Here is a 22660-nt window from a genome sequence, read left to right as displayed (position 1 = left end):
TGTGTGGTACATTTATGTACCAAAGTGTGCATTGCACATCTATGCACCGTGTGCATCCATGCACAATTCATGTCCATAGACAATTTGCATGTTCAGCCCCACATTTACAACCTGGACCAGAATAATAATAATAATAATAATAATAATAATAATAATAATAATAATAATAAGACATCAAATGTGCAACCTGATGAATTTCACATCTATGCACCGTGGGCATCCATGCACAATTCATGTCCATAGACAATTTGCATGTTCAGCCCCAGATTTACAACCTGGACCAGAATAATAATAATAATAATAATAATAATAATAATAATAATAATAATAATAAGACATCAAATGTGCAACCTGATGCATTTCACATCTATGCACCGTGGGCATCCATGCACAATTCATGTCCATAGACAATTTGCATGTTCAGCCCCAGATTTACAACCTGGACCAGAAAAATAATAATAATAATAATAATAATAAGACATCAAATGTGCAACCTGATGCATTTCACATCTATGCACCGTGGGCATCCATGCACAATTCATGTCCATAGACAATTTGCATGTTCAGCCCCAGATTTACAACCTGGACCAGAAAAATAATAATAATAATAATAATAATAAGACATCAAATGTGCAACCTGATGCATTTCACATCTATGCACCGTGGGCATCCATGCACAATTCATGTCCATAGACAATTTGCATGTTCAGCCCCAGATTTACAACCTGGACCAGAATAATAATAATAATAATAATAATAATAATACATCAAATGTGCAACCTGATGCGTTTATGTACCAAAGTGTGCACTGCACATCTATGTAACATGTGCATCCATGCACAAGACATGTTCATGGACAATTTGCATATTCGGCTCCACATTTACTACCTGGACCATAATAATAATAATAACAGTAACAACAACATGCTATGCATGATGGCCAGAAGTAGCTTAACTCATGCGAGGCCGGGCTGTGGTGCAGCCGGTTAGTAGCCAGCTGCAATAAATCACTACTGACCAAGAGGTCATGAGTTTGAAGCCATCCCGGGCCGGATTGAGCACCCGACCATTAAATAGCCTAGCTCGTTGTTGACTTAAGCAACTCAAAAGACAATTGCATCTGTTGAGTAGGAAATTTAGGTACCGCTTTATGCGTGGAGGCTAATTTAACTAATTTATGACCATAAAAACGTCCAGCAGCAGTGCGGAAGAATGAGGAAGTACTCCATTAAGGACGTGGTGTCACAGTGGATGAAAGAAGTGCGGAATATAAATACAGTAAATAAATGAATGAATGAATAAATGATGAGCTCCGTGCCTCTCCATGCTTGAAAAGAAGCCAAGGGACATTTCTCCACGTGATAAGGTGGATACACAAATGCAGGTATTTCCAAATCCGAAAGGATCCCAAATAAAAGGGGTTTGGAGGCCTTTCCTCGTCTCCCTGATGTAAAGAGAAAAATAAGACCTGCCCTTGTTTGGCGATGATGGGATTGTGTAAGAGCACGAAGGAACATTTCGAGCCACCTACTCCTCTTCCACTTGTCAAAGAGCCGCCCCCGTTCGTGGCAGGAAAGGAAGGAAGGAAGGAATGAGGAAGGAAAGAAGGAAGGAAGGAAAGAGCGAGAGCGTAGCAAAGGCCCAGAAATACTCGCTCTGTTGCCAAAATGCCAGCAAGCAGTAGGAAGGGAGCGCTTCTTTGCGTCCCCAAATTGCAGAGAAAGCAGCTTCGCTTGTCTCTACGCTTTGCATAGTAAAAGGAGGAGGAGGAGGCCTTTCATATAAGGCAGCATTAAACACAGGACAACCAGCAAAGGGTGCATCTACACAGGACAACCAGCTCAGTGCTGTAACTGCAAAAGTTGCATCTACACTGCAGAATGGATGCGGTTTGACACCACTTTAACCACTCAAGGCTATGGAATCCAGGGAGTCACAGTTTTGCAAAGCCTTTAGCCTTCTCTGCTAAGGAGTAGTACCAAACTACAACTCTCTTAATTCCATAATATTGTATTGGTTTTACTGTTCTCTTTTCTGGGTACAACAACAACAACAACAACAATAACAATAATAATAATAATAACAACCCTGCTGGGATCTGCGCGCATCATCCAAAAATGCATCACACAGTCCTAGACACTTGGGATGTGTTCGACTTGTGATTTTGTGATATGAAATCCAGCATATCTATCTTGTCTGCTGTGTCATACAATAACAACAACAACAACAACAACAACAACATACTGGGATCTGAGCACATCATCCAAAAATGCATCACACAGTCCTAGACACTTGGGATGTGTTCGACTTGTGATTTTGTGATATGAAATCCAGCATATCTATCTCGTTTGCTGTGTCATACAATAACAACAACAACAACAACAACAACAACAACAACAACAACAACAACATACTGGGATCTGAGCACATCATCTGAAAATACATCACACAGTCCTAGACACTTGGGATGTGTTCGACTTGTGATTTTGTGATATGAAATCCAGCATATCTATCTCGTTTGCTGTGTCATACAATAACAACAACAACAACAACAACAACAACAACAACAACATACTGGGATCTGAGCACATCATCCGAAAATACATCACACAGTCCTAGACACTTGGGAAGTGTTCGACTTGTGATTTTGTGATATGAAATCCAGCATATCTATCTTGTTTGCTGTGTCATAATAAAATAATAATAAATAACAACAACAACTAATAATAATAATAAATAAATAAATAAATAAATTACAACAGCCAGCAGAATGTCTGCTGTGGACTCATCTTGTTGTGTTTCTAATAATAATAATAATAATAATAATAATAATAATAATAATAATAATAATAATACATGACACAGTCCTAGACACTTGGGAAGTGTTCGACTTGTGATTTTGTGATAGGAAATCCAGCATATCTATCTTGTTTGCTGTGTCATAATAAAATAATAATAAATAACAACAACAACTAATAATAATAATAAATAAATAAATAAATAAATTACAACAGCCAGCAGAATGTCTGCTGTGGACTCATCTTGTTGTGTTTCTAATAATAATAATAATAATAATAATAATAATAATAATAATAATAATAATAATAATAATACATGACACAGTCCTAGACACTTGGGAAGTGTTCGACTTGTGATTTTGTGATAGGAAATCCAGCATATCTATCTTGTTTGTTGTGTCATAATAAAATAATAATAAATAACAACAACAACTAATAATAATAATAATAAATAAATAAATAAATAAATTACAACAGCCAGCAGAATGTCTGCTGTGGACTCATCTTGTTGTGTTTCTAATAATAATAATAATAATAATAATAATAATAATAATAATAATAATAATACATATTATTACATATTGTAATAATACAATAATACATCACACAGTCCTAGACACTTGGGAAGTGTTCGACTTGTGGTTTTGTGAAACGAAATCCAGCATATCTATCTTGTTTGCTGTGCCATACAACATAATAAATCTGCTGTGGACTCATCTTGTTGTGTTTCAAATAACAATAATAAGAAGAAGAAGAAGAAAAAGAAGAAGACGAAGAAGAAGAAGCAGAAACCAGTGCAGGTGGTCCCGGTGGTGATGGGCACACTGGGTGCCGTGCCAAAAGATCTCAGCCGGCATTTGGAAACAATAGACATTGACAAAATCACGATCTGCCAACTGCAAAAGGCCACCCGACTGGGATCTGCACGCATCATCTGAAAATACATCACACAGTCCTAGACACTTGGGAAGGGTTCGACTTGTGGTTTTGTGATACGAAATCCAGCATGTCTATCTTGTTTGCTGTGTCATACAACAACAACAACAACAACAACAACAACAACGTGTTGTCGAAGGCTTTCATGGCCAGAATAACTGCGTTCCTGTGAGCTTTCCGGGCTGTCTGGCCATGTTCCAGAAGCATTCTCTCCTGACGTTCTGCCCACATTTACGGCAGGCATCCCTAAAAGTTGTGAGGTCTGTTGGAAACTAGGCTATCTATCTATCTGTCTGTCTGTCTGTCTGTCTGTGGAATGATGTCCAGGGTGAGTGAAGGAACTCTTCTCTGTTTGAGGCAAGTGGAAATGTTGCAACTGGTCACCTTGATTAGCACTGAATAGCCTTGCAGTTATTCAGTGCCATAGCAGGAAGCAGCCAGGCTTTGAGGCTGCAAGGCTAATCAAGTTTGCCAATGGCAACATTCGCACTTGCCTCCAACATACAAGAGTTCTTTCTCAAACCCTGGACATTATTCCACAGATATATAAACTCCACTTGCTTAGTTTCCAACAGAACTCACAACCTCTGAGGATGCCTGCCATAGATGTGGGAGAAACGTCAGGAGATAATGCTTCTGGGACATGGCCATACAGTTTGGAAAACTCACAACAACTCAATGCGAGATATTATTCTTCATCATCATCATCATCCATGGCATTTAAAGTGGTATCATTGGTTTATAGGATCCAATGAGGTTTACTCCTGAATAAACACACATGCGATAGCTATTTAGGGAACTTTTTGTATGCAAAGTAATCTGATTTTTAAAAAGGCTTTTAATTCCCAAAGACTGACGTTTAGGTAGATACGGCGTACAGTTTGATTCTTTTTTTAAAAGCAAAGCACTGGCTTGGATAAAATACGCAATTAAAAACAAAACAAACCTTATTCGTTTGACTATTATCAAAAGAAGGGCTTATTACTTAACGAGGCAGTTGCATAACTTGCAAGAGATGGATTCATTTAAGACCTTAAATGAATCTATTGCACTTTATCTATTTACGAATTTGTTACTCATAAGGTGCACCTTGCTTATCCACTATTGCAACCTCATTGTTTTTAATTCGATGTTTTAATACCTCGTTGGGTTTTTCGGCTTATTGTGTATATTTTGTTATTGGTTTCTGTTTTTGTCCTTTGATGTTTCCTGTTTTATCATTGCTTGTATTTGGATTTTGTTGTAAGCCGCCCCGAGTTCCCTTCGGGGAGATAGAGGCGGGATATAAATAAACTTATTATTATTATTATTATTATTATTATTATTATTATTATTATTATTATTATAATATTATGACACAGCAAACAAGATAGATATGCTGGATTTCGTATCACAAAATCACAAGTCGAACACTTCCCAAGTGTCTAGGACTGTGTGATGTATTTTCGGATGATGCGCACAGATCCCGGTCGGGTGGCCTTTTGCAGTTGGCAGATCGTGATTTTGTCAATGTCTATTGTTTCCAAATGCCGGCTGAGATCTTTTGGCACGGCACCCAATGTGCCGATCACCACCGGGACCACCTGCACTGGTTTCTGCCAGAATCTTTGCAGTTCAATCTTGAGGTCCTGAGAGCGGCTGAGTTTTTCCTGTTGTTTTTCGTCAATGCGACTGTCACCTGGGATGGCAACATCAATGATCATCATCATCATCATAATCATTTAATTACTTATTAATCGCCCTCCATCCATGATGCTCTAGGCAATTTACAAGATAAAATTGTAAAGGATAAAAATACATTCATGATCCAACCCTTTTTCTTTTCTTTTCTTTTCTTTTCTTTTCAGCTCTAGTTTGTAGTGCAGTTTTCTTGTACTGATTCTTTGTCTGCTGTGCTGTGAGGAGTTTCTGATTTTTGACTTCAATCAAAGCAGGTTCTTCACTTTGCTTTACATATTCTGCCAACTTATAATTATTCTATTATTATTATTATTATTATTATTATTATTATTATTATTATTATTGCAGTGCTTTGCAAAAGCTCCCAAGGTTTTGATACAGAAATCAGGTGAATATTTGCTGCGACGGAGGAGAGTGAAGGTATTTGTTGTTGTTATTGTTGTGTGCATTTCCCACACTCGGCTTATACTCGTGTCAATACGTTTTCTCAGTTTTTGGTGGCAAAATGAGGTGCCTCGGCTTATATCCGGGTCAGCTTATACTCGAGTATATATGGAATATATATATTGCCTATCTTTTCTCGCTCATAAAACACACCGCCGCCTTCCTTCTTGGAAAAAGCCGTTCCGTGCCAAGAGTGAATCACCGGCATCTTCCTCTCCTTCTCCTTCCTGTCTCGCTTCCCTGCCGTGCCGAGGATGATGCTGCCGGCGTCCATCTGGCCCTGTTGTTGTGGTCTTGTGTGTTATTTTCAAAACCCACCTTAGAAGGCGAAGAAGCGCCAAAGACTCAGCTACACTGCAGCATTAATGCATTTTGGCACCACTTTAACTGTCGTGGCTCAATGGTAGGAAACCATAGGAGCTGTACGAGGGCTATCCAGAAAGTAGATTACGTTTTGGAATTAAAAATGAACAAAGTCTAGGAGAAAATATTTGAAAGTCACACCCGAATATCACTTCTCAACATAGTCGCCATTCAAATCTAGGCACTTATCATAGCGAGGAATGAGCTTGGCAACTCTTTCCCCACCAAACTCTGCCGCTTGTGTCCTCAAAAAGTATAGGAGAAAACATTTACCATATGCAGTTGAAAGTCACACCCGAATACCACTTCTCAACGTAGTCGCCATTCAAATCTAGGCACTTATCATAGCGGTGAATGAGCTTGGCAACTGCTTCCCCACAAAACTTTGCCACTTGCGTCCTCAACCAGCCAGTCACCCCTTCCCGCAGCTGTGCACCATCACCAAAATGCTGCGTTGAGGACGCAAGCGGCAGAGTTTTGTGGGGAAAGAGTTGCCCGCCAACATAGTCGCCATTCAAATCTAGGCACTTATCATAGCGATGAATGAGCTTGGCAACTCCTTCCGCACAAAACTCTGACGCTTGCGTCCTCAACCAGCTGGTCACCCTTCCCGCAGCTGTGCATCGTCGCCAAAACGCTTTATATCCCTTTATATCCCTCTGTCAGCTCCAGCTTCTGCCAACCTAGCAGTTTGAAAACATGCCAATATGAGTAGATCAATAGTTACTGCTCTGGTGAGAAGGAAACGGTGCTCCATGCAGTCCTGCCAGTGGCCACATTACCTTGGAGGTGTCTAAGGACAACGCCGGCTCTTTGGCTTAGAAATGGAGATGAGCACCAACCCCAGAGTCGGACACGACTGGACTTAAAGTCAGGGGAAAATCTTTACCTTTACCTTGTTGTTGTTGTTATTATTATTATTATTATTATTATTATTATTATTATTATTATTATTATTTTATTATGACACAGCAAACAAGATAGATCTGCTGGATTTCGTATCACAAAATCACAAGTCGAACACTTCCCAAGCGTCTAGGACTGTGTGATGTATTTTTGGATGATGCGAGCAGATCCCAGTCGGGTGGCCTTTTGCAGTTGGCAGATCGTGATTTTGTCAATGTCTATTATTATTATTATTATTACTATTATTATTATTGGAGCCCCAGTGGCGAAGTGCGTTAAAGCGCTGAGCTGCTGAACTTGCAGACCAAAAGGTCCCAGGTTCAAATCCCGGGAGCAGCTTGAGCGCTCGCTGTTAGCTGCAGCTCCCGCCAACCTAGCAGTTCGAAAACATGCCAATGTGAGTAGATCAATAGGTACCGCTCTGGCAGGAAGGTAAGGGCGCCCCATGCAGTCATGCCAGCCACATGACCTTGGAGGTGTCTACAGACAACGCCGGCTCTTCAGCTTAGAAATGGAGATGAGCACCAACCCCCAGAGTCAGACATGACTGGACTTAACGTCAGGGGAGAACCTTTACCTTTACCCTGTTGTTGTTATTATTATTATTATTATTATTATTATTATTATTATTATTATTATTTTATTATGACACAGCAAACAAGACAGATATGCTGGATTTCGTATCACAAAATCTCAAGTCGAACACTTCCCAAGTGTCTAGGACAGTGTGATGTATTTTCGGATGATGTGTGCAGATTCCAGTAGGGTGACCTTTTGCAGTTGGCAGATCGTAATTTTGTCAATGTCTATTGTTTCCAAATGCCGGCTGAGATCTTTTGGCATGGCACCCAATATCATCATCATCATCATCATCATCATCATCATCATCATCATCATCATCATCATCTCCAGCAAACTATGGAAGCTTGACTGCATCATGGATGCTGCTGTGGCTCCAAGGGTCTGACTGTAACCCACCAAAGGTGACAAGCATCAACTACATTACTGAGCATGTGCAGATTGCAGAGCATGTGCACTTAGCTACTACGCGATGTATGCTGAAAGCACCATCAGACAAGTGCTGAGCGACGGAGGGAAGGCACTCAGGCCATGCTCAGAGCGACTTGGTGGAAAGCCAACCAGAAAACACATTATGTGTGTATTTAGGGACGTGGCTCATGCGCAGGATGTTGTCCCTTAAGTGGCTCTCCCTCCCTCCCTGCTACAACCCACTCCTTTTTCTCCACCGAGAAAGACATCAAAGACCAGCAAGAAGCTTTTGACAATAGCAGAAGAGGCTCTCCGCACCGGAGGCGGTTCCGGAAAACAAAACAGGCTTCCATTCTGAGACACGGCTTGTTCTCTTCCTTGCTTTCTCCTTCACTACTTCCATTCAAGAGAAGCGGATGAAACGGCACAAGGATCTCGTGGTGTTTACATATCACTTCTGGGGATTTTCAGGGGCCAGAACAGAGCAGAATCAAACCAGAGTTACCTATTGTTTCGGGGATGCAGTTTTCCAGTTTCAACACCAAGGAGCTGTCCAAGGTGCTGAAGCCCAGGCCGCAACAGAGATTCAGCACCTTGGAGAGCTCAGCTGAAATCGTAAGGAAAAAAGATTCCACCTAAACGTTAAGAACAACTTAGACTGTAAGTTGTTGTTGTTGGGACAGGACTATATGTTGCTGTTGTTGTCATGCCTTCAAGTCATTTCAGGCTCAAGGCAACCCTAAGGCAACCCTTTCGCAGAGTTTAACATTTTGTACTGAGACTCTACTGTATCTATATATATAAAAGAGTAATGAAATTTCGGCCTAGGACAAAACAACAAAACTACACATCCCAGAAACACTAAACTTGGCAGCACAACCCCTCATCCATGCCTCTACGTTCCCACAACAAAAAGAAAAGAAAAATAAAGTCCTAATTAGAGGGAGAGGAATAATTGTTTTTATCCAATTGCTGCCAGTTAGAAGGCTAAGCTCCGCCCACTTGGTCTCCTAGCAACCCACTCAGCCCAGGGGACAGGCAGAGTTAGGCCTCACTTAGGCCTCTTCCACACTGCCTATAAAATACAGATTATATGATTTTAACAGTGTAGACTCAAGGCCCTTCCACACAGCTATATAACCCATTTATAATCTTATATTATCCGCTTTGAACTGGATTATCTTGACTCCACACTGCCATATAATCCACTTCAGTGTGCAGTCGGACACAACTGGACTTAATGTCAGGAGAAAACCTTTACCCTTTACTTTAACTACCACCAATTCCTCAATACTTTATTTCCCATACCACCATACTTCGCCACAGCAACGCATGGCCGGGCACAGCTAGTATTATATATACACCCTACTTGCCTCATTCCCACAGACCTCTGAACAAGCCTTGGAGGATGCAACTAGCCACAGATGCAGGCAAAATGTCTGGAGAGAATGCTGACATGGCCTCACAGCCCGAAAGACTCGCAGCAAGCCTTCGACAACACAACCCCAATGACCACTGGGCTCCGTAAGCATCAAGACACCGCGTCCTTCTTGCCGATTTGTGGACGGAAGCCTTACCTGGATGCCGCGATCTCGGCTTTCTGCTTGGCGATGGTGGCGGCCCGCTCGGCGGCCTCCACGGCGCGGTCCACCTTCTCGCGGATCTTGCTGGCCCGCAAGGGGATGAGATTCTTCCTCTTGCCGCTGACCAGGATGTTCTGCTTGTACTTGCCCTCCTCCTTGGTGCCGTCGGGGAAGGTCATGCAGCCGTAGCCGTGGCGCTTGTTGTTGGCCCACTCGCCTTCGTACTTGAGCCCGTCCGAGCGCTGGCTGACCCCGAAGCCCGACCGCTTGTCGTTCTTCCACTCGCCCACGTAGACCTCGGTGGTGGTGGCGTCGATGTCGTCCTCGACCACAGAGAGCTCGGCCTCGCCCTCGCCCAGGCTGACGGTGGAGTTGATGTCGCTGGCCGTGGAGCTGACCGTGCTCATGCCGGCCTCGCTGCGGAAGGAGCTCTGCTTGCTCCGCTGGCTGGCCAGAGAGCTCTTGGACTCGGACTTGCGCAGCTTGAGCCCGCTCAGCAGGGACCGGCGGAAGAGGCCCTTCTTCTTGTTCTTGAGGATCTCGGCGTCGCTGTGCGCCATCAGGACGAAGCCGCCCCGGGAGACGGCCGGGCTCCCGCCCACCGCGGGGGAAGAGTCCGGGTGCAGCGCCGAGCCGTTGGTGTGTTCGCTGCGCAGGGAGTTGATGGAGGTCCTCAGCGGAGAGCGGATGACCGCGGCCATGCCGTACGGGACGCTCTGCCGCACGCCGTAGCCCTGGCGCATGCCGCCCGCCCACTGGCCCTGGTAGGTCCCTGCGGGCAGAGAGCAAGGAGAGAGAGTTAGGCGGGCACAAACCGTGGAGAACAATAGAACAGAACAGAATAGAATGGAAGAGAATAGTTTTATTTGTCATTGTTGTCGCACCTCAGGTGAGCTTCACCTTGCTAAATACACCAGGCTGCACACAGCTTGAAGTCTTTTGTAGTTTATTAGGAAATAGGAAATAAATAGTTCTTAAAAAGCAAAGTAAAGTTCCAAAAGATTGTTGCAAAACCAAGGCTATAAAGAATAATCCAAGAAAACATTAGGCATCAAACAAGGTTCCATTAATGCATGACAAAGTCCCATGAACTTGAATACACAAAGCTGCAAGATAATCTGGGAAAGCAAGAGCTTGCTTCTTGAATCAAACGAGACGTTGCTTTTGTCAAAGATTTCTCTCTCAGCACACCCTTTTAATAGCATGAATGCATTTCTCTGGCCTCTGACCTCTTTCTTGTTTGTTATTCTAACACTCCTGCGAACCCCAAATTCCAAATGGCCAGCTCGATCTAGAGATTCCGTTTCATCAAGGCCAGACAGCTTGTTAACAGCAGCCTGTCTGCATATCTAACTGGGAGTTGTCCTCCCTTCCCGAGTTAATTTGCAGCTGGCTCTCCTCAATATCATCTCCAGTATCATCAATACCATTCCCTACCGTGGGAATGCCTCCCTGCTCCTCATCTCTCGCAGCAGGGACACTCTGAACCTGAATCCCATAATTCCCATCAGAGCCATCTTGAACCTGAATCCCATCATCTTGAACACCTAGAACCTGAATCCCAAAATCCCCATCAGAGTCACTCTGAGACTCCAGCTGAGTCACAACAATTGTGCTATTTAACAATGAAATGACATGCATTTCCCCACACACCCTGCAAAACAACACACCCATCCCACCGCACAGCCCCCACTGCCACATCAGTGTGAAACCATAGAGTTCAACATAGCCACAGCTCTAGGATAAAAACCCAGGTGCAGAAGGAATGACTTTATGGGCTCTTGGTCAGGTCTGAGCTTAAATTAAGAGCTGGTTTCCTGGTCTCTTCATATCCAAAGCCCTAGGATAAAAACCCAGGTGCAGAAGGAATGACTTTATGGGCTCTTGGTCAGGTTTGAGCTTAAATTAAGACCTGGTTTCAAGTTCATGTTTAGCTCTCAAGTTGCCGATGTTCCTGAAATAGTTTTGGCTTGGAAAGGTTCTTGTTTTCATGCCTATGGATTCATGTCTATGTTCGTGGTTTGATTCTGGGGGGGCGGGGTGAGCGCCCGCTGTTAGCCCCAGCTTCGGCCAACCTAGCAGTTTGAAAACATGCAAATGTGAGTAGATCAACAGGTACTGCTCTGGCGGGGAGGTAACGGTGCTCCATGCAGTCATGCCAGTGGCCACATAACCTTGGAGGTGTCTACAGACAACGCCGGCTCTTCGGCTTCGAAATGGAGATGAGCACCAACCCCCAGAGTCGGACACAACTGGACTTAACGTCAGGGGAAACTTTTACCTTTTCTTACACCGGGCATGGGCCAACTTGGGCCCTCCAGGTGTTTTGGACTGCAACTCCCACCATTCCTAACAGCCTACCGGCTGTTAGGAATGGTGGGAGTTGCAGTCCAAAACACCTGGAGGGCCCAAGTTGGCTCATGCCTGATCTACACTGATTGCTAAGAGCCAGAAACTCTTTAAGTAGTTCTGTGTTGGTCCAGAAGAGGTCAGTGGTATGTATGTATTGCATTGCCTCTGCTCTGTAGTATATACTTTAAAACATATGAAAGTTTTGAGACTCTTTTCCAGTAGTTCTCAACCTGTGGATGCCCAGATGTTTTGGCCTTCAACTCCCAGAAATCCTAACAGCTGGGAACCCACAGGTTGAGAACCTGTGGATACTGTCCATTTCCTATTCGCCAGCAACGTCTGCACACCTGTCTTCAGGTGGAAGAGCAAAAGGTACGGTAGCAGCGGCATCAAGTCCTACGAAGTATTGCAAAGGGGAAAGTCTGCTTTTGATTTCTTTCTCGACCCGCCCTCCCTCCCGGGCCCTCTGCACGTAACAATAAAGGAGGGTGACAGAGACGGAACTAGACAGATAGGATTAATGGAGTATTTATAGGATTAGCACAGGGAAAGATTACGGATTAGGATGAGAAGCAGCGGGAGGAGGGCCGCGACTCATAGTGGAGTCAGTCAACTTTCTGGATCTCATGCGAGAGGGATCGACCCACGCGGGAAGAGCAATGGGTCAGGAGGGTTATTGTCCTCCAATAAAGGAAGCATACAGTTTTATCGCTCGTTCGGTGTGACTTCCAGGAAAATGTATTTGAAATACAACAGATATATTTAACGCCACTGTACCAAAGCTGTGTATCTATATTACGCTACATAACTCGACTGTTGTTCCTGGGTTATTATAGAGTTGGTTCTATCACCAAAACATGGGAAAAGTTTATTGAACTGCACAAACTTTCTCTTTACGGGAGGAATATCATCCTGCATCACATCTATATATACATGTAAATGTTCTGTGCATAATTAGGACCGAGTTAACAACAAAACCACTGGACCAAATGCCACCAAACACATCCAAGGTATGCACTTCACTAAAAAAACCACACACACAATTTACCAGGCAGTTCAAGTATTTCAGCTCTCATTAGCAACTTTTAATTACAGTTCAGCAAGCAGGTAGTTAGTCATTGCAGGCCTTAATATTTTTGAATGGTGTCTCCAAAATGTAGCTCTCATTCCTTCCTTCCTTCCATTCAACTCATTCATACCCACACATAATATATTTCATGACATATAACATATATTAAATACCGCCACTTCCTCATTAATTTTTTTTCAAAACCAGCAGACTATGCCACAGCAACACGTAGCCGGGCACAGCTAGTTATATTATAATATTATACATTATTATTATTATTATTATTATTATTATTATTATTATTATTATTATTATATTGTTATAGTATATTACACTATGTAACTTGATTTTTGTTCCTGGGTTATCAGTGTCATTTCCTAATTGGTTCTATCATCAAAACATGGGAAAAGTTTATTAAACTGCACAAACTTTCTCTTTGTGAGAGGGACATCATAGATAGATGGATGGACGGATGGATGGATGGACGGATGGATGGACACACAGGGGAAAAAGCAAAGTTTCTGGAGTAAGGATGGAGGGATGGAGCTACAGAAGGAAAGGAGCGATGCTTCGATGCTTGGTTTCTTGAACAGAGGAGCAGGGAGGGGAAAGCGCCACTGCACCAGAGCATCGACCTGGATTTCGATGTTGGAACGGCTTTCGAGTTGGAGAAACTGCTGCATTGGCTTCTCTCTCTCCAGCGGAGGATGCAAAGCGCAGGACTCCTTTTGCCAGGCCAAGTGGCCACTTTGGAAGAGACTCAGGCCTTGGCAGGGAAGCCAAGAGAAAACCTTTGCACAGACCTAAGCCTTGCACTCACTTTAGGGTGCATCTATTCTACTGTGTAGATCAGGGCTATAAGGGCAGGCATGGGACAACTTTGGCCCTCCCTCCAGGTGTTTTGGACTTCAACTCTCACAATTCCTAACAGCTGGTAGAAACCCTATGGTCAACGTTCTAGAGAAGTTAACCATACAATTGCATTGGAGGAACTAGATGGAACACCGTTTGAGGTATCTCTAGGTCCTCAAGAGGAACCCTATGGTCAAAATAATAGAGAAGTTAACCATACAATTGCACTGGAGGAACTAGATGGAACACCAATCGATGTACCTCTAGGTCTTCAAGAGCAACCCTATGGTCAATGTCCTAGAGAAGTTAACCATACAATTGCATTGGAGGAACTAGATAGAACACCAATCGATGTACCTCTGGAGCCTCAAGAGCAACCCTATGGCCAACGTTCTAGAGAAGTTAACCATACAATTGCATTGGAGGAACTAGATAGAACACTATTGGAGGGACCTCTGGGTCTTCAAGAGGAACCCTATGGCCAACGTTCTAGAGAGGTTAACCATACAATTGCATTGGAGGAACTAGATAAAACACCGATAGATGTACCTCTGGGTCTTCAAGAGGAACCCTATGGCCAACGTTCTAGAGAGGTTAACCATACAATTGCATTGGAGGAACTAGATAGAACACCGATAGATGTACCTCTGGGTCTTCAAAAGGAACCCTATGGCCAATGTTCTAGAGAGGTTAACCATACAATTGCATTGGAGGAACTAGATAGAACACCGATCGAAGTACCTCTGGGTCTTTAAGAGAAACCCTATGGCCAATGTCCTAGAGAAATTAACCATACAGTTGCATTGGAGAAATGAGATAGAACACCAATCGATGTACCTCTGGGGCCTCAAGAGGAACCCTATGGCCAACGTTCTAGAGAAGTTAACCATACAATTGCATTGGAGGAACTAGATAGAACACTATTGGAGGTACCTCTGGGTCTTCAAGAGGAACCCTATGGCCAACGTTCTAGAGAGGTTAACCATACAATTGCATTGGAGGAACTAGATAAAACACCGATAGATGTACCTCTGGGTCTTCAAAAGGAACCCTATGGCCAATGTTCTAGAGAGGTTAACCATACAATTGCATTTGAGGAACTAGATAGAACACCGATAGATGTACCTCTGGGTCTTCAAGAGGAACCCTATGGCCAACGTTCTAGAGAAGTTAACCATACAGTTGCATTGGAGAAATGAGATAGAACACCAATCGATGTACCTCTGGGGCCTCAAGAGGAACCCTATGGCCAACGTTCTAGAGAAGTTAACCATACAATTGCATTGGAGGAACTAGATAGAACACCGATCGAAGTACCTCTGGGTCTTTAAGAGAAACCCTATGGCCAATGTCCTAGAGAAATTAACCATACAGTTGCATTGGAGAAATGAGATAGAACACCAATCGATGTACCTCTGGGGCCTCAAGAGGAACCCTATGGCCAACGTTCTAGAGAAGTTAACCATACAATTGCATTGGAGGAACTAGATAGAACACTATTGGAGGTACCTCTGGGTCTTCAAGAGGAACCCTATGGCCAACGTTCTAGAGAGGTTAACCATACAATTGCATTGGAGGAACTAGATAAAACACCGATAGATGTACCTCTGGGTCTTCAAAAGGAACCCTATGGCCAACGTTCTAGAGAGGTTAACCATACAATTGCATTGGAGGAACTAGATAAAACACCGATAGATGTACCTCTGGGTCTTCAAGAGGAACCCTATGGCCAACGTTCTAGAGAAGTTAACCATACAATTGCATTGGAGGAACTAGATAGAACACCGATCGAGGTACCTCTAGGTCCTCAAGAGGATTCCTATGGTCAACATCCATAGATTTGCACTAGAGGACCTAAAGATTTCTAGAGAAGTGTTCTTCCAGATTAAAGCAGGCGAGGCGCCGAGAGCTGTATCTATGGCAATATTGGGAGCAGACTGCCTGGAGAGCTGAACAGACGCTGAGCACAGATCCTCCTGAGATCCGTCTCCCAAGGCGAATGCGGACTCAGCCGGGGAGGAGAACCAGAGGGCAGGAAAGAGATCCGCTTGCTGTTCATTCATCACAACATCAGCAGCAGCAGCAGTTCCAGGGAATGAATGACGGTAGGACACAAGTCCCTCCTCGTTGGTGGTCTCCCAACATTTCTAAGGGTCTCCTTCTGTTTTAAACCTAAAACTCCAGGGAGATGTCTCATCATGGAAGCAGTACCTATTCATCTACCCACATTTGCATGTTTTCGAACAGCTAGGTTGGCAGAAGCTGGGGGTAACAGCGGGAGCTCATTCCGCTCCCCGGATTCGAACCAGCAACCTTCTGGTCCGCAAGTTCAGCACCTCAGTGCTTTAACACACTGCGCCACCAGAGGCCCCAATAATAATAATAATAATAATAATAATAATAATAATAATAATAAGAAGAAGAAGAAGAAGAAGAAGAAGCTGATCAGGAGAAGACCTGGCTCTGGCTCACGAATGGGACCCTGAAGAAGGAGACAAAAGGCCTGATCCTTGCAGCCCAGGAGCAAGACATCAGAACAAAGGCAATTAATAATAATAATAATAATAATAATAATAATAATAATAATAATAATAAAAGACCTGGCTCTGGCTCACGAATGGGACCCTGAAGAAGAAGACAAAAGGCCTGATCCTTGCAGCCCAGGAGCAAGACATCAGAACAAAGGCAATTTAGGCCAAGATCGAAAAATCAGCTGATGACCCAAAATGCAGACTGTGCAAGGAAGCCAACGAAACCATGGATCATCTCCTCAGCTGCTGTAAGAAAATTGCACAGACAAACTACAAACAGAGGCACAACTATGTGGCCCAAATGATTCATTGGAACTTATGCCTCAAGGACCACCTCCCAGCAGCAAAGAACTGGTGGGATCACAAACCTGCAAAAGTCTTGGAGAATGAGCAGGCAAAGATACTGTGGGACTTCCAAATCCAGACTGACAAAGTTCTGGAACACAACACACCAGACATCACAGTTGTGGAAAAGAAAAAGGTTTGGATCATGGATGTCGCCATCCCAGGTGACAGTCGCATTGACGAAAAACAACAGGAAAAACTCAGCCGCTATCAGGACCTCAAGATTGAACTGCAAAGACTCTGGCAGAAACCAGTGCAGGTGGTCCCGGTGGTGATGGGCACACTGGGTGCCGTGCCAAAAGATCTCAGCCGGCACTTGGAAACAATAGACGTTGACAAAATCACGATCTGCCAACTGCAAAAGGCCACCTGACTGGGATCTGCACACATCATCCGAAAACACATCACACAGTCCGAGATTTTGTGAAATGAAATCCAGCATATCTATCTTGTTTGCTGTGTCATAATAATAATAATAATAATAATAATAATACATCACACAGTCTTAGACACTTGGGAAGTGTTCGACTTGTGATTTTGTGATACGAAATCCAGCAGATCTATCTTGTTTGCTGTGTCATACAATAAAATAATAATAATAATAATACAGTAGAGTCTCACTTATCCAAGCTAAACGGGCCAGCAGAAGCTTGGATAAGCAAATATCTTGGATAATAAGGACATTATTAAGGAAAAGCCTATTAAACATCAAATTAGGTTATGATTTTACAAATTAAGCACCAAAACATCATATTATACAACAAAATTGACAGAAAAGGTAGTTCAATATGCAGTAATGTTATGTTGTAATTACTGTATTTACGAATTTAGCACCAAAATATCACGATGTATTGAAAACATTGACTACAAAAATGGCTTGGATTATCCAAAAGCTTGGATAAGCGGGGCTTGGATAAGTGAGACTCTACTGTAATAATAATACACTTGGGAAGTGTTCGACTTGTGATTTTGTGAAATGAAATCCAGCATGTCTATCTTGTTTGCTGTGTCATACAATAATAATAATAACATTATTTATATCCCGGCACCATCTCCCTGGCTTACATGGGGCAAAGCCTGACAACATAATTACAATAGAATAAACAGAAACATAATACACAATATCTATGGACCTGCATCCTGAATTTTTTTCCTCATTTTTGGGGAAGGAAGTGAGATGCAAAAAGATCAATGGAAGTCGAACAGCAACAAGGAACAGTTTACTCAACTGCAGCCTTGCAAACTAGTTCAGCTCAAGCTTGCAATTGCTCTCCAAGGTCCTGAAACCCAGAGTGTTTATTGAGAAAGGAACAAAGGGGTGTTTTTCCTTTGGCATCTACACACTGGAATGAATGCAGTTTGACACCACTTTAGCCGCCACGGCCGACTGCTATGGGATCCTGGGAGACATAGCTTCGCAAGACCTTAGGCAGCTAAGGTGGTGCCAAACTGTATTAATTCAACAGTGTAGATCAATGATGGGCAACCTTTTGCGCTCGGTGTGTCAAAATTCACCAAAAAACCTAGCATGACTTGGGTGGTGTGTCACTTCGAGAAAAGAACCATAATTTCACAATATATATAGTTTAAATAACAAAAATGTATAATGGTAATATATAACTGTATTTAATAAATCAAAAACTGTTTACTACCCTTATTTCCATGTACAACCATCTATGGTACCTCTTGCAGTTTCCACGCTGATTTCTCTCTATTGTAGTTTCAATGTAGTCATGAATAATGAATAATATAATAATAATATAATAGCAATAATATAATAATATACTACAATAATAATAGAATAATAATAGAATGATTTTATATATATATATATACTAGCTGTGCCCGGCCACGCATTGCTGTGGCGAAGTCTGGTGGTATGGGAAATAAAGTATTGAGGAATTGGTGGTAGTTAAGGTAAAGGTCTTCCCCTGACATTAAGTCCATTGAGTCTACACTGCCATATAATCCAGTTAAAATCAGATAATCTGTATTTTAAAGGCAGTGTGGAAGAGGCCTAAGTGAGGCCTAACTCTGCTTGTCCCCTGGACTGAGTGGGTTGCTAGAAGACCAAGTGGGCGAAGCTTATCCTTCTAACTGGCAGCAATTGGATAAAAACAATTATTCCTCTCCCTCTAATTAAGACTTTATTTTTCTTTCCTTTTTGTTGTATGAACGTAGAGGCATGGATGAGGGGTTGTGCTGGCAAGTTTAGCGTTTCTGGGATGTGTAGTTTTGTTGTTTTGTCCTAGGCCGAAATTTCATTACATACATACATATATATATATATATATATATATATATATATATATATATATATATACACACATACATACATACACACATACTAGCTGTGCCCGGCCACGCGTTGCTGTGGCGTTGTCTGGTGGTGTTGGTGAGAAATTGTTGAGGTAGTGGTGGTATTGAATGTCTGTTGTATGGTTGTCTTTATGTTGAGTATGCATTTGGTTGTTTGTGTACTGTGAAAGTGGTGAGAGTAGAGGGGGTCTATGTCCCTGTGTAGTATTGTATAGTATTTATACGTTGTGCATGTGTTGTGAATGCTTGGATTGTGTCCTGCTGTATAGTAGAAAGGGTTGGGCTGGATGGCCCTTAGGGGTGTCTCCAAACTCTTGTGCCTGTCCCCTGGGCTAAGTAGGTTGCTAGGAGACCAAGTGGGCGGAGCTTAGCCTTCTAACTGGCAGCAATTGGATAAAAACAATTATTCCTCTCCCTCTAATTAGGACTTTATTTTTCTTTTCTTTTTGTTGTATCAACCTAGAGGCGTGGATGATGGGTTGTGTTGTCAATTTTCGAGGTTATGGGGTGTTTAGTTTTGTTGTTTTGGTGGTTGCCAGGATTCCATCACTCTTTTATATATATAGATATATATATATAAATGTAATGTGCATAATTCCCATGGAGTAAACAACAAAACCACTGGACTAAATCAACTTTGGCCACAAAAGACATTAGTCATCTAATCAATCTGCATGCGGCAGCGTGTCAGCAAAAATGGCTAGGCGTGTCAGTGCTGACACGCGTGTCATAGGCTGGCCATCACTGGTGCAGATGCTCCCTGTATTGCTAGATATTAACTTGGTTATTTCCAGCACCATCCTGCCTTTCTGGTATTGTTTGGCTGGCTCCGCTTGAATTTCCAAATATAAAGCTGCTAAAATAGAGATTGCTGGGACACATGAAATGCTCAGAGGCTATGTTTTTAAGAGAATGGCGATTCATTTCCCTCCCGGATCCCTAGAAATGAACATTCCCCATCTAGTTCTTCTTCCTTCGTCTCTCCCTATTGCTTTCACGGCCATTGCCTTACACATCTGAGCATTTCGATCCTTCTGCACTTTTAAGTATAGGAATCGCAGAAACTACAAGAAGGAACGAAACCTTTTGTAGACTTTGTGAAAAACCAAAAGAAGACGACTATGATGGGATTCGATAACTAAAAATAAGATAAATCATATATGATTTGGGTTGCCGTGGATCTATCAGGCTGTCTGGCCATGTTCTGGAAGCATTCTCTCCTGACGTTTTGCCCAGGCATCCTCAGAGGCTGTGAGGTCTGTTGGAAACTAGGCAAGGGGAGTTTATATTCTCTGCAGCGTAGAAAGAAAGTCCTTAGTTTTTCCAATTTCCTTGTATCTTGGAACAGTTTCTCCCTGTTCAATGTATTGTTGACGGCAGATGTGTGTGAAACGTCAGGATAGAATGCTTCTGGAACGTGGCCATACAGCCCGATGATTCCAGCCATGAAAGCCTTCAACAATACATTGGACATATCTAATAACAAATAGAAAGATAGACAGACAGACAGATGCTAGAATGGGTGGAAGGGTGGGTGGATGGATGGATGGGATAGATGAGATAGATGGGATACATGGATAGATGGGATAGATGATGGGACAGATGGATAGATGGGTAGATTGGATAGATGGGATTAATGGGATAGATGATGAGATGGATTGATGGATAGATAGATGGATGGATAGCTCGATAAATAGCTAGATAGATAGACAGACAGACAGACAGACAGACAGACAGACAGATGCCAGAATAGGTTGATGGGTGGATGGATGGATAGATGGATAGATGGGATAGATGGATAGATGAATAGATGGGATACATGGAATAGATGGGATAGATGATGTGATAGATGGATAGATGGGCTAAATGGGATAGATGAAGGGATGGATTGATGGATAGATAGATGGATGGATAGCTAGATAGATAGACAGACATATAAACAGACAGACAGACAGATGCCAGAATGGGTTGATGGGTGGATGGATGGATAGACGGATAGATGGGATAGATGGATAGATGAATAGATGGGATAGATGGAATAGATGATGGGATAGATGATGGGATAGATGGATAGATGAGATAAATGGGATAGATGATGGGATGGATTGATGGATAGATAGATGGATGGATAGATGGATAGATAGATAGATAGATAGATAGATAGATAGATAGATAGATAGATAGACAGACAGACATATAGACAGACAGACAGATGCCAGAATGGGTGGATAGATGGATAGACGGATAGATGGGATACATGGAATAGATGGGGTAGATGGGATAGATAGATAGATAGATAGATAGATAGATAGATAGATAGATAGATGGGAAAGATGATGGGATAGATGGATAGATGATGGGATAGATGTGTAGATGGATAGATGGATACATGGGATACATGGAATAGATGGATAGATGATGGGATAGATGGATAGATGGGGTAGATTGGATAGATGGGATTAATGGGATAGATGATGAGATGGATTGATGGATAGATAGATGGCTGGATAGCTCGATAAATAGCTAGATAGATAGCTAGATAGACAGACAGACAGATGCCAGAATAGGTTGATGGGTGGATGGATGGATAGATGGATAGATGGGATAGATGGATAGATGAATAGATGGGATAGATGGAATAGATGGGATAGATGATGTGATAGATGGATAGATGGGCTAAATGGGATAGATGAAGGGATGGATTGATGGATAGATAGATGGATGGATAGCTAGATAGACAGACAGACATATAAACAGACAGACAGACAAATGCCAGAATGGGTTGATGGGTGGATGGATGGATAGACGGATAGATGGGATAGATGGATAGATGAATAGATGGGATAGATGGAATAGATGATGGGATAGATGATGGGATAGATGGAAAGATGGGAACGATGATGGGATAGATTGATAGATGAGATAAATGGGATAGATGATGGGATGGATTGATGGATAGATAGATGGATGGATAGATGGATAGATAGATAGATAGATAGATAGATAGATAGATAGATAGATAGATAGATAGACAGACATATAGACAGACAGACAGATGCCAGAATGGGTGGATGGATGGATAGATGGATAGATGGGATACATGGAATAGATGGGGTAGATGGGATAGATAGATAGATAGATAGATAGATAGATAGATAGATAGATAGATAGATAGATAGATAGATGGGAAAGATGATGGGATAGATGGATAGATGATGGGATAGATGTGTAGATGGATAGATGGGATAGATGGGATAGATGAGATACATGGAACAGATGGGGTAGATGGGATAGATAGATAGATAGATAGATAGATAGATAGATAGATAGATGGATGGATGGATGGATGGATGGATGGATGGATAGATAGATGGATGGGAAAGATGATGGGATAGATGGATAGATGATGGGATAGATGTGTAGATGGATAGATGGATACATGGGATACATGGGATACATGGAATAGATGGGATAGATGGGATAGATGAGATA

At 42.4% G+C, this 22660-nt stretch overlaps 1 protein-coding gene and 1 long non-coding RNA gene across 2 annotated transcripts in view; both read right to left on the bottom strand.

The window, feature by feature from the left end:
- Window positions 1–5177, bottom strand: part of LOC134293568 (uncharacterized) — a 9724-nt gene extending 4547 nt beyond the window's left edge. The window contains exon 1 of the long non-coding RNA XR_010000520.1: window positions 1–5177. This exon is cut by the window's left edge and continues 3327 nt beyond it. This is a non-coding gene — a long non-coding RNA (uncharacterized LOC134293568).
- Window positions 1–22660, bottom strand: part of jph3 (junctophilin 3) — a 65494-nt gene that overhangs the window by 34846 nt on the left and 7988 nt on the right. The window contains exon 2 of the mRNA XM_062961490.1: window positions 9695–10472. Within this exon, the coding sequence (XP_062817560.1) occupies window positions 9695–10472 (778 nt within the window). The remainder of the gene's footprint in view (window positions 1–9694; window positions 10473–22660) is intronic.

The sequence above is a fragment of the Anolis carolinensis genome, unplaced genomic scaffold (genome assembly GCF_035594765.1).
Source record: "Anolis carolinensis isolate JA03-04 unplaced genomic scaffold, rAnoCar3.1.pri scaffold_9, whole genome shotgun sequence".
Classification (NCBI taxonomy): Eukaryota; Metazoa; Chordata; class Lepidosauria; order Squamata; family Dactyloidae; genus Anolis; species Anolis carolinensis.
This window is presented reverse-complemented; position numbering and strand designations above follow the sequence as displayed.